This window comes from Lithobates pipiens, unplaced genomic scaffold (genome assembly GCF_037356315.1).
Source record: "Lithobates pipiens isolate NorthernLeopardFrog02 unplaced genomic scaffold, aLitPip1_a1.2 Scaffold_23, whole genome shotgun sequence".
Taxonomy (NCBI): Eukaryota; Metazoa; Chordata; class Amphibia; order Anura; family Ranidae; genus Lithobates; species Lithobates pipiens.
The window spans coordinates 121,616,001-121,630,418 of NW_027507785.1; the positions used below are offsets into that span (position 1 = coordinate 121,616,001).

At 45.8% G+C, this 14,418-nt stretch overlaps 1 protein-coding gene across 2 annotated transcripts in view; it reads left to right on the forward strand.

Moving 5' to 3' along the window:
- Positions 1–14,418, forward strand: part of LOC143927856 (uncharacterized) — a 32,153-nt gene that overhangs the window by 7,009 nt on the left and 10,726 nt on the right. For both annotated transcript variants that reach the window (XM_077452286.1, XM_077452287.1), the window contains exons 2-3: positions 8,862–9,024; positions 12,106–12,218. In XM_077452286.1, the coding sequence (XP_077308412.1) occupies positions 8,862–9,024; positions 12,106–12,218 (276 nt within the window). The remainder of the gene's footprint in view (positions 1–8,861; positions 9,025–12,105; positions 12,219–14,418) is intronic.

Genomic DNA, 14,418 nt, shown 5'->3' on the forward strand with positions numbered 1-14,418 from the left:
AGGGGCCTGCCCTATATGCTCTGCAGAAATGGTGGAACAAGGTGTTGGTTTTGCCACAACATTGTAAGCCCTCAAAGTGACTCTTGGTGGGCGCTGGAGCGCCCTGCTGTGAACGATTATATCAAGAATTGTAATTACATGCCATTGTTGAACAGTGGTAGAAAAATTGACCTTTGGTGGTTGTGGTGCTGGTGCCACAACACTATAAGTCCTCACCGTTACTCTGGGTGGGCACAGGAACGGGCCCTCCTGTGAAATATTATATCAAGAATTGTAATTACATGTCCCTGTTAAACAGGGACAGAAAAATTGGGCCTTAGGCACTGGTGCTGGTGCCACGACACTGCAACCTCTCCCATATACTATTGTTTTATTGCAGGAATTAGCCCTGCTGCAAGGCATTGCATCAAAAATTGTAATTAAACGCCCCTGTGAAACAGGGGCAGAAAAATTGGGCTGATGGCATCACCCAGAACCAGAAATGTTCTTCCAACATATCAGCGGAGGAGGAAGAGGATAGACAATCAACATAACAGGACAGTCACTCAGCATCAGCATAGGCAGTCTTGAAGGGATGTGATATTTAAAAAAAAAATTATTCGGTTACATCAGCTTCAGGTGCTTGGTAGCTGTGTGTGATCCAAGACTGATTCATCTTGATGAAGGTCAGTCGTTCAACTGAGTCGGTGGACAGGCGCACCCTGTGATCGGTAACAAAGCCACCAGCAGCACTGAAGGTGCGTTCCGAAAGAACGCTGGATGCAGGACAGGCCAGTAGCTCAATTGCATACTGTGCAAGCTCTGGCCAGTGATCCATCCTCAAGACCCAGTAAGCCAGAGGATTTTCGGTGGGAAAGGTGTCCAAGTCTGACCTTGCCCCTAGGTATTCCTGCACCATGTAAATCGGACGCTGGCGATGGTTGCTGGAACCGATCATACCTTGGGGCTGCGGACTAAAAAATTGTCTGAAAGCATCAGACGGCCATCTTCTCCACCGCTCCTTCTGACCGATGCCTCAGCAACACGTTGTCCAGGACCAGGAGTTTGTAACCTCCCAGTCTCTGGGAACGCGTTGCACAGACCTTTCTGCAAGGCCTCCCGGAGATGTCTCATCCTCTGCTCCCTCTGCGATGGCAAGATAAGGTCGGCAACCTTACCCTTGTACCGTGGATCAAGGAGAGTGGCCAGCCAGTAATGGTCCCTCTCCTTGATCTGAAGAATACGAGGATCCTTTCGCAGGCTTTGCAGGATCAGGGAGGCCATGCAGCGTAGGTTAGCTGAGGCATTCGGTCCGGAGTCCTCTGGGTCACTAAGGACAACATGATCCGCAGCTACCTCCTCCCAGCCACGTACAAGTCCACGTGTTTCTTGGGACTGTAAATCATCCCTACAAGACTGCTGCTGCTGATGCTGAGTGCCAGCCTCCACCTCCATGTTGACACAATCATCCTCCTCCTCCTCATCCTCTTCCTGTGTGATGGGTGGCACAGCAGGAACACTGTCTGGATAAAGGGGGCCTTGAGAGGCAAGGAAGTCCTCCTCTTCCTGCCTCTGTTCGGCCTCAAGTGCCCTGTCCATTATTTCACGCAGCGTATGCTCCAAGAGGTGGACAAGAGGTACAGTGTCACTGATGCATGCACTGTCACTGCTCACCATCCTTGTGGCCTCCTCAAACGGTGACAGGACAGTGCATGCATCCCTGATCATGCCCCACTGGCGTGGTGAGAAAAAACCGAGCTCCCCTGACCCTGTCCTGGTGCCATAGTCGCACAGGTACTCATTGATGGCCCTCTGCTGCGTGTGCAGCCGCTGCAGCATGGCCAACGTTGAGTTCCACCTGGTGGGCATGTCACATATAAGGCGGTTCTTGGGCAGGTTCAACTCCTTTTGGAGCTCAGCCAGCCGAGCACAGGCATTAAATGATCGGCGGAAATGCACACAGACTTTCCTGGCCTGCTTCAGGACATCCTGTAAGCCGGGGTACCTGCCCAAGAACCGCTGCACCACCAGGTTAAGGACGTGAGCTACACAGGGCACATGGGTCAGTTGTCCCTGTCGGAGGGCGGAGAGGAGGTTGGTGCCATTGTTGCAAACCACCATTCCTGGCTTAAGCTGGCGTGGCGTCAACCACCTCTCGGCCTGCCCCTGCAGAGCTGACAAAACATCCGCCCCAGTGTGGCTCCTGTCCCCCAAACAAACCAGCGCAAGCACGGCATGGCATCGTTTTGCCTGCGTACTTGCGTAGCCCCTGAAACGCCTACAGGGCACCGCTGGTTCTGAGGACAGAGCACTGGAAGAGGCCATGGAGGAAGAAGAAGAGGAGGGGGTGAAGGAGAGAGGTGTGTCACAACCAATAGTAGCATTTTGGAGGCGTGATGGCGGAACAACCTCCAACACTACTGCACCTTGTCCTGCATCCTTCCCAGCTGCCAGAAGAGTGACCCAATGGGCCGTGAAAGACAGGTAACGTCCCTGTCCATGCCTGCTGGACCATGAGTCAGCGGTAATATGCACCTTACCACTGACCGCCCTGTCCAGCGAGGCAAGGACATTGCCTTCCACATGCCGGTAGAGAGCCGGAATCGCCTTCCGTGAGAAAAAGTGGCATTTGGGGACCTGCCACTGAGGAACCGCACATTGTACAAACTCACGGAAGGGGGCCGAGTCTACCAACTGAAAAGGCAGCAGTTGAAGTGCTAGCAATTTAGCCAAGCTAGCATTTAACCGCTGGGCATGTGGATGGCTGGGAGTGAACTTCTTTCGCCGGTCCAGCAGCTGGGGCAGGGACATTTGCCTGCTATAATCGGACGTGGGTGTACTGCTAGCAGAGTGCCCGGAAGCACTTGGCTGTGACACACCTAATTCTACACCTTCATTCCTCTCAGAGCAGGTTTCAGAGAGGACTGAAGGTCTAGTGGGGTTGGAGATGCCAGCTGATGAGGAGCAAGGAGAGGTCCGCTTTGTTCTTTGGTGTGGGTCTTTGAGGTACGCTTGCCAACGAGCTGCATGGCAGGTCAACATATGTCTGGTCAAGCATGTGGTGCCCAAGCGGCTGATGTTTTGGCCACACGAGAGACGCTTGAGACATATGTTGCAAATAGCAGCGGTGCGATCTGATGCACTCGTCTCAAAAAAGGCCCACACCAAAGAACTTTTAGAATAACGCGCAGAGGCAGCGCCCTGCACAGGCGGAGCTCTGCGGTGTGATTCAGTTGGTGTGCCCCCCCTAAGCTGGCCCCCGGACGGCATCCTGCCTCGTTGGACATGTGCCTCCTCCTCCTCCTCTCTCCTACCAGGCACCCACGTGGAGTCAGTGCCCTCATCATCCCCTCCCTCTTCATCGCTGTAGCAAACCTGGCATTATGCTGCAGCTTGTGGAACATGACTGCCAGATTGCTGTCCTTCTTGAGCATCCCCTCTCTCTGCATTCACGCTACTGCCTTCCTCTAGCTGAGTGTCATCATCAGAGGCTACAAAACACTGGGCATCCTCCTGGAGCATGTACCCAACACTGTGCTCAAAGAGTTCAGGAGACTCCTCAGGAGGACGTGGTGGGTCACTGATGATGACATTGAGACGAGGGAAGACGATGCATTGGCAGCTGCTTTGCTAGTACCCTGAGACTGGGTGAGAGAGGATGAGGAGGATGAAGAGGGCTTGGTCATCCACTCTACCAAGTCATTGGCATGTTGCGGTTCAACATGTCCAGCTGCCGAAAAGAAGGACAAGCGTGTCCCATGGCCACGTGCTTATGACAATGCACCGCGTCCACGACCAGCACTGTTGTCTCTAGACACAGAGCCTACTTGCCCTCTTTTATCGGCTCGCGCCTGTCTGCCTCTCCTTGCTGGCCTTCCAGACATGGTAATGGCCTGAAGGGAGTTGGGTAAAACAGCAGCTGGGTAGTGTATATTGTGCTGGAGGCACACAACCCCCACTAACTCCTGCAGATGCCTTTATTATAGAACACCAGAGATAAAGGGGTATACTGTAATGGAGTCACACAACACCCACTAAGCCCTGCAGATGGCTCTATTAGAGAACAGCAATAAAGGGTAGATACAGGTGTATATTGTGCTGGAGGCACAAAACACCCACTAACTCCTGCAGATGCCTTTTTTTATAGAACACGAGAGATAAAGGGGTATATACAGATGTCTACTGTGCTGTGCTGGAGGCACACACAACTTCCAATAACTCCTGCAGATGGCAAGTGGGCTCAAATAGAGAAGAGCTATGTAGGTGGATATAGCGGTGTGTACTGGGTACAGAGCACGCAGACAGCACGCACAAGCTCCTAACACTACTGACTGCAAGCTCTATTATAAAAGATAGATCACTAGCTATATAGGTGAGGTGAATATAGCGGTGTATACTGCGGTCAGGGCAAGCAGACAACAACCACTACAGAAGAGCAAGATCGAAAATCGGCCGATAACGATCGGTGTGTACTGTGTTGAAGGTACACAGAACACCCACTAATTGCTTCAGACGCCAACACACTACACAAGGCTGCCGCGCTGGCGGCCTTATATAGTGTGGGGCGTGTACTACACAGCCTGAGCTATGATTGGCCACAGGCATCCTGCCTGTGGCCAATCATGGCTCTCCTCGCTGCTGGCGCTGTGATTGGCCAAGCATGCGGGGTCACAGTGCATACTTGGCCAATCATGAGCCAGCAATGCACTGCGATGACGAATTTGGCGCGAACGGCCCATAATGTTCAGAATTCGCCGAACGGGCGAACAGCCGATGTTCGAGTCGAACACGAAGCTCATCCCTAGCTAGTAGTAATCATTGTATTCTGCTGGCTAGGAAGGCTCCCTGCGCCTCCCCTGCCGGCAGAATACAACATCACTGCGGGAGGCATTCCCTCATTAACACTGACTGTGTTGATGGGGGAATTGAGTGATCTTTTTTTTTTCCACTATTAAAGGATTCATCTATGGCTTGCCATAGACAGTTGTCACCAGAATAATTGTCCCCAATGAAAGAGTTCCCCTGTATTCCTTTTACAACTCAAATACAGTTGACTGTGTTCATCAGAGCACATAAGGTGGTCTTTTATTTTTATTTTTTCAGTGGAGACACACAAAGTAACAGACACTTAACAGACATTCTCATACACACCTACTCTATACAAAACTAAAAATGGAAATGCACACAGGGAGTAAAAGGGGGGGGGGGGGGGTCAGGCTGTTGCTAACTTTTGTCTGGAAATGCTATTTGCTGGGCTATCTCTAGTTTTAGTACTTCAGACTATAAGGATACATTCACACTTGCATATGCGCTTGCTCTGCAATTTATATGCAAAAACACTAGCAGGGGTTCCTGCGATTAGCTGCAAGAGGCAGCCCCATTGAAAGCATTAGAATGCTGCTGATCACTTGCATGAGTGCGTACATACGAGGGGGCGAGATTAGCAGCGAGAGCTGGGAGCCTCCCATTGCTTTGGTTGGGACTGCTTCTCCCAACTAAACCCAAGAGCCCTAGCTGGGGTTCTCGCATGTAATTGCTGACAGGTGTATTCGAAAATGTGAATGCACCCTAACAAGCATGCAGATCAGAAAAATTGGAACTCCAAATACGCATCTTTGCTTTTAGTGAACTTAGGCTTCATGTACATGTCTTCACAGGGGCCGTACAGTGCGCAGAGCCTGCGTCATGACGTTCCTGCGACCTGCTGCTTCCGCGTACATGCTGCCAACTGAAATGCACTAGAAGAGGTGGCTGTATGTGTTTGCACATACTAAAGCGCAAGTATGCGCACTGACTAGGGTTGCCACCTCATCCCTTTAAACCCGAACACCATATTCATTACACAGGTTCTGTGGCTTATTAAGGTGGCAATTAAACGCAGTGCCTTATCTTCAATAAATTAGCCCCAGAACCTGCGTAATTAATGTGTTTGGGGTAAGGTGGCAACCTTGGCACTGACGTATTCTGCTAACCACACTATCTGTTTTATCTGCTCCGGTGCACAACCACATGTTCATGAAGCCCTAGGCTGGATTCACACTAGAGCTGCAACTAACGATTATTTTGTCTGTCGACTAATCTAACGATTATTTTTTCGATTAGTCATCGACTATAACAATTATTTTTATTTTATTTTTTTACGTAATCTAGTGTTCTTTTTTTTTTTATTAGCTAATTAATCCTTTGGATAACTTTACAAAAAATAAGTACATAAAAAAAAAGTAAGAAAAAGTAAGATAAAAGAATATAACTACGTGTGTGTGTGTGTGTGTGTGTGTGTGTGTGTGTGTGTATATATATATATATATATATATATATATATATATATATATATATATATATATATATATATATATATATATGTGTGTATGTAATTATATTCTTTTATCTTTTTTTTTATGTACTTTTTTTGTAAAGTTAAGATAAAAGAATATATGTGTGTGTGTGTGTGTGTGTGTGTGTGTGTATGTTGGGGGGGGGGGGGCTATGGTGAAATATCAGGGGTTTTAACAGACCTCTGACATCTCCCATGTGAGACAGGGAAAGGGAGTAGGTACACAGATTCCCCAGTCCCTTTTCTCTGTAGCCTCTGCTGCACTGATAATGAATGGAGAGAAGACAACGACATTCATTAACTGAGACATTGTAATCACAGGAGGTTACAATGTTTCAGTTATGTGAATGGACGGAGTCAGTGGTCACTGACTGTCCATTCAGAAAACTAAGGAGCCGGGTTTACCGGCTCCTACCTCCGCTCTCCATCCTGAGGGGGGCAGCATCATGGAGGAGAGGAGAGCGGGAGACACGGAGAAGAGAGGGGAACAGATGCACGGAGGAGAGCGGGAGACACGGAGCAGCATAGAGGGGGACAAAAGCACGGAGGAGAGCAGGAGACACGGAGAAGAGAGGGGGACAGATGCACGGAGGAGAGCAGGAGACACGGAGAAGAGAGGGGGACAGATGCACGGAGGAGAGTGGGAGACACGGAGCAGCATGGAGGGGGACAGAAGCACGGAGGAGAGCGGGAGACACAGAGCAGCATGGAGGGGGACAGAAGCACGGAGGAGAGCGGGAGACACAGAGCAGCATGGAGGGGGACAGAAGCACGGAGGAAAGCGGGAGACACAGAGCAGCATGGAGAAGGACGGATGGGGACTAGAGGAGGATAAGGGACAGTCAGCGGTGATCGTGTGTGGGAGAGAATCACCGCTCTGAAAGCCGCGGTGTGGGTGTATTGACCTGCAACTCGCAACGTGTGACGCGTTGAGGCCTTTCACGCACATCAACGTATTTTCGTAGTTATGTAATTGTTTACGTTGACTCGTCGTGGCAGCTCTTCACACCTATGCATTTTTTGTGCTTTTTTCATTTTGCAGATTTGCACTACAGTCCCTTTACCATGGTTTCCCTATGGAACACGCTCGTAGTGCAAATCTGCAAAATGAACTATAAATGCATAAGTGTGAATCCAGCCTTATAAAGTACTGAAGACAGTGGATTATGATGACAGTCAGGTGACTAGTATTTTTAGATAAAGAGCTCTGACAGTTTCCATGTCTTTACTACAGGTTCACTTTAAACTCTAGTATAGACTGCTGGCTGTTTTGTGAGCTTAATTACATTTTTTCCTCTCAGATCCTAGAAAATGCAATTTAAAAGAACATTTGACTTTTTTTTATTTTATTTTTTTAGATATTTATATATTTTACTCTTTTGGAAAATTCTCTAGAATGCATGCAGATGCATGTCTTGTCTTGTGGCGTTGTGGGTTTTTTTCTGCTCGTCTTTTACACCTGCAGGAAGAAGATTCATGTTATGTTGGTTAGGGAAGTGTACTGCAAACTGAAACAGAACAAAAAATAGCCTCCGGCATATGTGCTTGCTTAAAGCCCATACTCCAGCTAAAAATGACAAGATAACAATGAATAGCCTATTAGGAGTTAAAGCGGTATTAAAGCGGAACTTTACCCATAAAAGCTTGATAAAAAAATGTGTTTTCTTTAAAGCAAGGAACATACATTCTACATTAATAATTATGCTACTAAAATAAGTGTGTGCTGTAAATTGCCATTCTTGCAATTGCCAAATTGTATTCTTGCCAAACGCTGCCATTTGCCGAAGCCCAGAGCCCTTGAGCAGCAGTAAATCTCAAGGGTGTCAGCAGATCGGCCTCCAGTGGCTGTTTTTTGGCATAATGCCAAAAATAAAGAGCAACTAAGAATGTGCAGAGTATTACTGGATTTTAAACCATATAGAGAGGAGCTTGTTTTGCATCTAAAACATTAGGACAGATGCAAAAATTATTATTTGATGCTAAACCAATACATAAAAACCCTAAAAAAGTTCTAGGTGTAAAAGGTTTATATTGCTGGGGATAAACTGGTTATGCAGCAATGGGGGTTTGTTCCATTTCTTGTATGTTTTCAAGTAGAACAATCCCTTCCTCCTTTTATTTATTTTTATTTACCTCCTGGTCTTATACTATGAGGAATGAACAAGCAGCGCTGCTCATCCGTTCATTCATTTATGGTGAGTGATCGCTTGTAGCTCTCTCTGTTTGTGTATCAGGGCTGTACAGCCTGGTCGATGGATCACCAGGCTCTGCAGCGCTGTGAGCTTTCAATTTTAAGAATGACCGATCAGCTATTTCGGGTCGATGCCGTGAATAACGCAGCCCGACAGTGCTTGTCGCTTATTCATAAAACAGAATACGCACACAGTGCTGTGTAACTAACCAAGCTGGACCAATGTAACCATGAAAAAATCTCACTGTTGGGAATTCAGCTTTAAGGATTTTCATAAATGTATGTTTATATGTTCGTTATTATTTACTTTACATTTCTTTAACTTAATGAGCCAATAATCTGTTTATTTTGTTCCAGTTGTGGCTGATGTCTGTGCACCCTATGTGGGACCGGACTTTTCCATCCATCAAGGTCAGACTTGTTCTCCATTCTTCTGTTCGGGATCATGCACAAATCGGTATTGTAGTATAATCCCTGGATTCCAGCTGGATCAGTCCCAGTTCTTGTGCATTTTGAACAAGTAAGAAGACATTGCGCATACTTATGAACTAAAATATGTTAAAGCCTATCCTCTACCGTTTAGTTTGTTTGCATCTTTGTGAGCACTTCAATCAGACAAGTTAACAGCAAAAGGCGCTCTCTCTCTCTCTTCCATTTGCGCCTCACTTTTTTCTATTTTCCCATTCTTCCTCTTCCCCACATTTCCCTGTGGCACCTACAACCACACTGAGGGTGGTCAAGCAAATCCTTCCCCCTACTCCATTTCCAGAATCCTTCTCAAGGTAGGTGTTTTTCTGAAGCAGCTGGAGTGGATAAAAATTTCCTTTAATAATCTTCATGCCCATCTTCCTAATGCCTGCTGGCTTTGCAGCTGTTCCCATTAAGACAGCGATCAATGCTATAGAAAATGCATTGATTACTGTAAAAATGTCACTGGCAGGGAAGGGGTTAACACTAGGGGGTTGATCAAAGGGTTAATATGTTCCCTAGTTTGTGTTCTAACTGAAGGGGGGAGGGGACTGCAGGGGAGATGACAGATCGCTGTTCATACTCTGTATGAACAGACGATCTGTCTGTTCTCCCCTCAGAAAACCGGAAACTGTGTGTTTACACACACAGATCCTGGTTCTCCGTGTGTAAACGGCAATCGCAGGAGTCTGGCAGTGATCATGACCGCCAGCCACTCGCATCGGCTAAGGGGGGGCGTGCGTGCCCCTAGTGGCACAGGGCGAAGCGTCGTTGCATAATGTTGTTTCATCCAGCCGTGCCATTCTGCTACAGTACAACTGCGACGGCTGGTCCCAAGTGGTTCAAGCGACTTGATTTAAATCAAATCCACCCTGTCTAAGAATTCAGTTTTAAAATGTAACAAAAAAAGGAAAATTCCCTTATTAAACCCAAGCCCCAATTCATAGATGCACAGCATGATGCTACCTACATGACATTCAGTAAGGCTCGGTTCACAATGAAACGACCTGTCACGACTTCGCCGCCTGACAAGTCACGCTCCATTCAGTGCAATGGAACCGTTCTAATTGGAGGGACTCAAGTTGTTCCAACTTAGAAAAAGGTTCCTGTACCATTTGGGGGCGACTTACAGAAGTCGTTTGCAAGCCGCACTGTACGTGTCGGCTTCAGAGTTGGGCGACTATGAAGCCGCCCCAGTGTGAACCAAGACTTAAGGTTTATATTTAGTTCAGCGAGCCCTACACTATGCTCTCTCCATGCAATTTGTCAGGAGCACTCTCTATGCTTTCCCATTCACAGATAACACACATTGTCAATATGACTGCTGCGACCTCACCCTTTATAGTGAGCTGACTTATTCAGAAGCCCCGTTATTGGCCAGCTGACTTAAGAGAAGGCAGCGCATCATGGTTGCAAAGAATTCAGTCTGTCAAATTTTTGCATAAATTCGCCAGTATCATGAACCTTGAGCATGCAAGGTTTGCCTTGAACCCCATGATAGTGGTGGACCCAAATCTGCTTGTCTGGAATCTTTGTATTGCTCTGCAAATTACCCTGTCAGTTTTAAACTGATAAACACAACTTCCATTATTGCTTTTCACATGACACTTGCTTTCTGGTTTCTGTATGGCTTGCCATTATAGCGCATAATGTTTTCTTTAACCACTTACAGCCCGGAAGATTCTCCTTCTTAATGACCAGGCCATTTTTTGCGATACGGCACTGTGTCGCTTTAACTGACAATTGCTTGGTTGTGCGACGCTGTACCCAAACAAAATGTATTTCCTTCTTTTACCCACAAATACAGCTTTCTTTGGTGGTATTTGATCACCTCTGCAGTTTTTATTTTTTGCGCTATAAACAAAAAAAGGGTGACCGTTTTGAAAAAAAATACATATTTTTTACTTTCTGCTAAAAAAAACATATCCAAAAAAAAAAAATGTAATTTCTTGTTCAGTTTAGGCCCATATGTATTTTGCTGCACAAAAGTTATTGCATCTACAAACTTTTTTTTTTTGCGGGACTGCGACACATATTTTTTGGGAACCAGCGCCATGAATACAGTGATCAGTGCTAAAAATATGCACTGTCACTGTACTAGTGGCACTGGCAGGGAAGGGGTGATCAAAGGGTTAAGTGAGTCCCTAGGGGATGCATTCTAACTGTGTGGGGGATGGCTTGGCTGGAAGAACCCAGAGATTCATGTTCCCGCTTTGCAGGAACACAAGATCACTGTGTACTCCCCTGTCAGAACAGCAATCTGCCTTGTTTACATATGCAGATAATCATTCTGCCTCTCTGGGAAACGATTGGTGGGTCCTGGTGGACATTGCGTCCACTGGATTGGTGAGCTTCCATGCACAAGCAGAATGACTCACTTGTGTACTGAAGCCAGTGCCTGTCCAGGTCAGAGGTCACTCCCCTCTCCACTGTATAGCATAAACTGCTGGCCAAGATCCATACCATATTACCGTCAAGACGTAGAAGCAAAATTCTTAAAACAATTTATTTCCTAAGGTCATGTCCTCTTTTTCGTTTCCTAAATAGGTCCTGTTTCTTGCTTTCTTGTATCCATCACCTTCTAATACAAAGAAAATTGTCCTACACGTGCTAGATGTGGTAAGAGCCGCCAGGGTTCCTACAACACTCTGTCAGTCTGGATGGTCCTGCTAGAGGGTCCTCAGCTTCCAGGGTGGCCATCTCTTGAAGGATTTGCTAGATTATGCTACTTATTCCACTGAGGCACCTTTTTGGGATCCTCAGTTCCCTGTTGCCTCCCTACTAGAGAGATAAATGGGCCTCAGCATCTTGGGTATGCAAGGCTACTACCAGGTCCTCCGTTCACATATTCAACAAGTCTTATCATGTGGATATGGCTGATGCTAGATGGCTCTGGACATGTATAAGGAATGAGCACTAGTTTAGGCTGTGCCCTTTGCTTTGCCTAGTGTCCAACCTCCTAGAGGCAGCAGCAAACCCATACATACAGATTAAGATAAGTCACTGTGTCCCCCAATGAAGTAATTTATTTATTTTTTTACATTTTGTTTTTATATAAACATTTATTACGGTTATGTTTGTAATATTGAACTTGTCTTATTTTATAACCTTCTCCTTGTATTTTTTTCAACAGCCTCTATTTCGTCATTGGAGTTGGTATCATTATCTCTTTGCTGACTGTTATTTCAATTATCAGTTGTATCTGTAAATCACTCTGTCTGTGCTGTAGACTTTGCGAACGACAGCGTAAGTCACAAGCCTATAATGCTCTAAACTGTATAATTGAGTTGTCCGTTCTGTGAAGTGTACTTTTTTCTTTTTTCTTTTTTTTTTTTTTTTTTTTACAAGAGAATGAGCCTTAGGCCACCCAACAATAATGAAAAATTTAAGCAAACCAACAGTGTTAGTGCATATAAAGTGCATATAGTCCATATAATATGGCAAAGAATAATGTGACTGTGAATCTGGGTGAAATGGTTGTCTGTAGATAATCCACCACTGTAAGGAAAAGAGGCTTACCAGACAGGTTGAACTGATAGGACACACACCCAAGGAAAGATACAGCAACCACGACTTCCGATATAGACCAATCTGGTAGGGATCCGTTAAAGTAGTAACATCAATAGGTATCCACCATAGGTATAATGACCAAAATTCATAAGCGGTTCCTCTCAATATGACATATGGCAAAAGGAGAAAAATGGGGCCACATAGTGTGATTCTGTTTTAAATGTAAAACATTTATTGATAAAATGGTCACTCACATTTGAGAAGACATTAAGAGCATATGGATAAAATCAAGCAACGCAGTGGCATCAGCAGAGCCCGTCCCGACGTTTCGTCCTAATAAGGCATCCTCTGTATTTGCACATTTACTGTATTTATTGGCGTATAACACGCACTTTTTCCCCCTTAAAATCAGGGGAAAATTTCAGGTGCGTGTTATACGCCAATCCTCCACTATTTTGGAGCCTCTGGGCGGCTTTAAGCCCCCTTTGCCCCTTCTCGGCGGCTTTCGGCCGTTCCCAGCTGCTTTCGGCCGCCTTTGGCTCTTCTCAGCAGCCGAAAACCGATGAGAGCGGCTGAAAGCTGACGAGAAGGGCCAAAGGCAGGGGAAAGCCGCCGAGCACGGCTGAAGGCGGCCAAAAACCGCAGAGATACACAGGACATCTCGGCGCCGCCATTTTTAATAATTAAAACCTGAAAATGAAACAGACAAGGCTGAAAATGACACTGACAAGGGGACAACGATGGACAAGGCTGCATGACAATGCTGCAATGATGGACAGGCTGCAATGATGGACAAGCTGCATATGACATGGACAAGGCTTCAGATGGACACTGATAAGGCTGCATTGATGGGCATTTAAATGTAAGTTTTTTTTATTTTATTTTTATTTTTTTCCTTAAAATTTCCTCCTAAACTTGGGGTGCGTGTTATACGCCAATAAATACAGTATATATTGTATCAATTTTTTGGAAATAATCTCATTGTTTATTTCATTTTTCATCAGCGGCGCACTATATTACTTTATTCGTTCACTTATCTACAGATTATCTGATGTGCTGGCAGCTATCACTACAGTGCCTTGCGAAAGTATTCGGCCCCCTTGAACTTTTCAACCTTTTGCCACATTTCAGGCTTCAAACATAAAGATATAAAATTTAAATTTTTTGTGAAGAATCACCAACAAGTGGGACACAATTGTGAAGTGGAACGAAATCTATTAGATATTTTAAACTTTTTTAGCAAATAAAAAACTGAAAAGTGGTGCGTGCAAAATTATTCGGCCCCTTTACTTTCAGTGCAGCAAACTCACTCCAGAAGTTCAGCGAGGATCTCTGAATGATCCAATGTTGTCCTAAATGACTGATGGTGATAAATAGAATCCACCTGTGTGTAATCAAGTCTCTGTATAAATGCACCTGCTCTGTGAGAGTCTCAGGGTTCTGTTGAAAGCGCAGAGAGCATCATGAAGACCAAGGAACACACCAGGCAGGTCCGTAATACTGTTGTGGAGAAGTTTAAAGCCGGATTTGGATACAAAAAGATTTCCCAAGCTTTAAACATCCCAAGGAGCACTGTGCAAGCGATCATTTTGAAATGGAAGGAGTATCAGACCACAGCAAATCTACCAAGACCTGGCTGTCCCTCTAAACTTTCAGCTCAGATAAGGAGAAGACTGATCAGAGATGCAGCCAAGAGGCCCATGATCACTCTGGATGAACTGCAGAGAACTACAGCTGAGGTGGGAGAGTCTGTCCATAGGACAACAATCAGTCGTACACTGCACAAATCTGGCCTTTATGGAAGAGTGGCAAGAAGAAAGCCATTTCTCAAAGATATCCATAAAGTCTCGTCTAAAGTTTGTCACAAGCCACCTGCGAGACACACCAAACATGTGGAAGAAGGTTCTCTGGTCAGATGAAACCAAAATCGAACTTT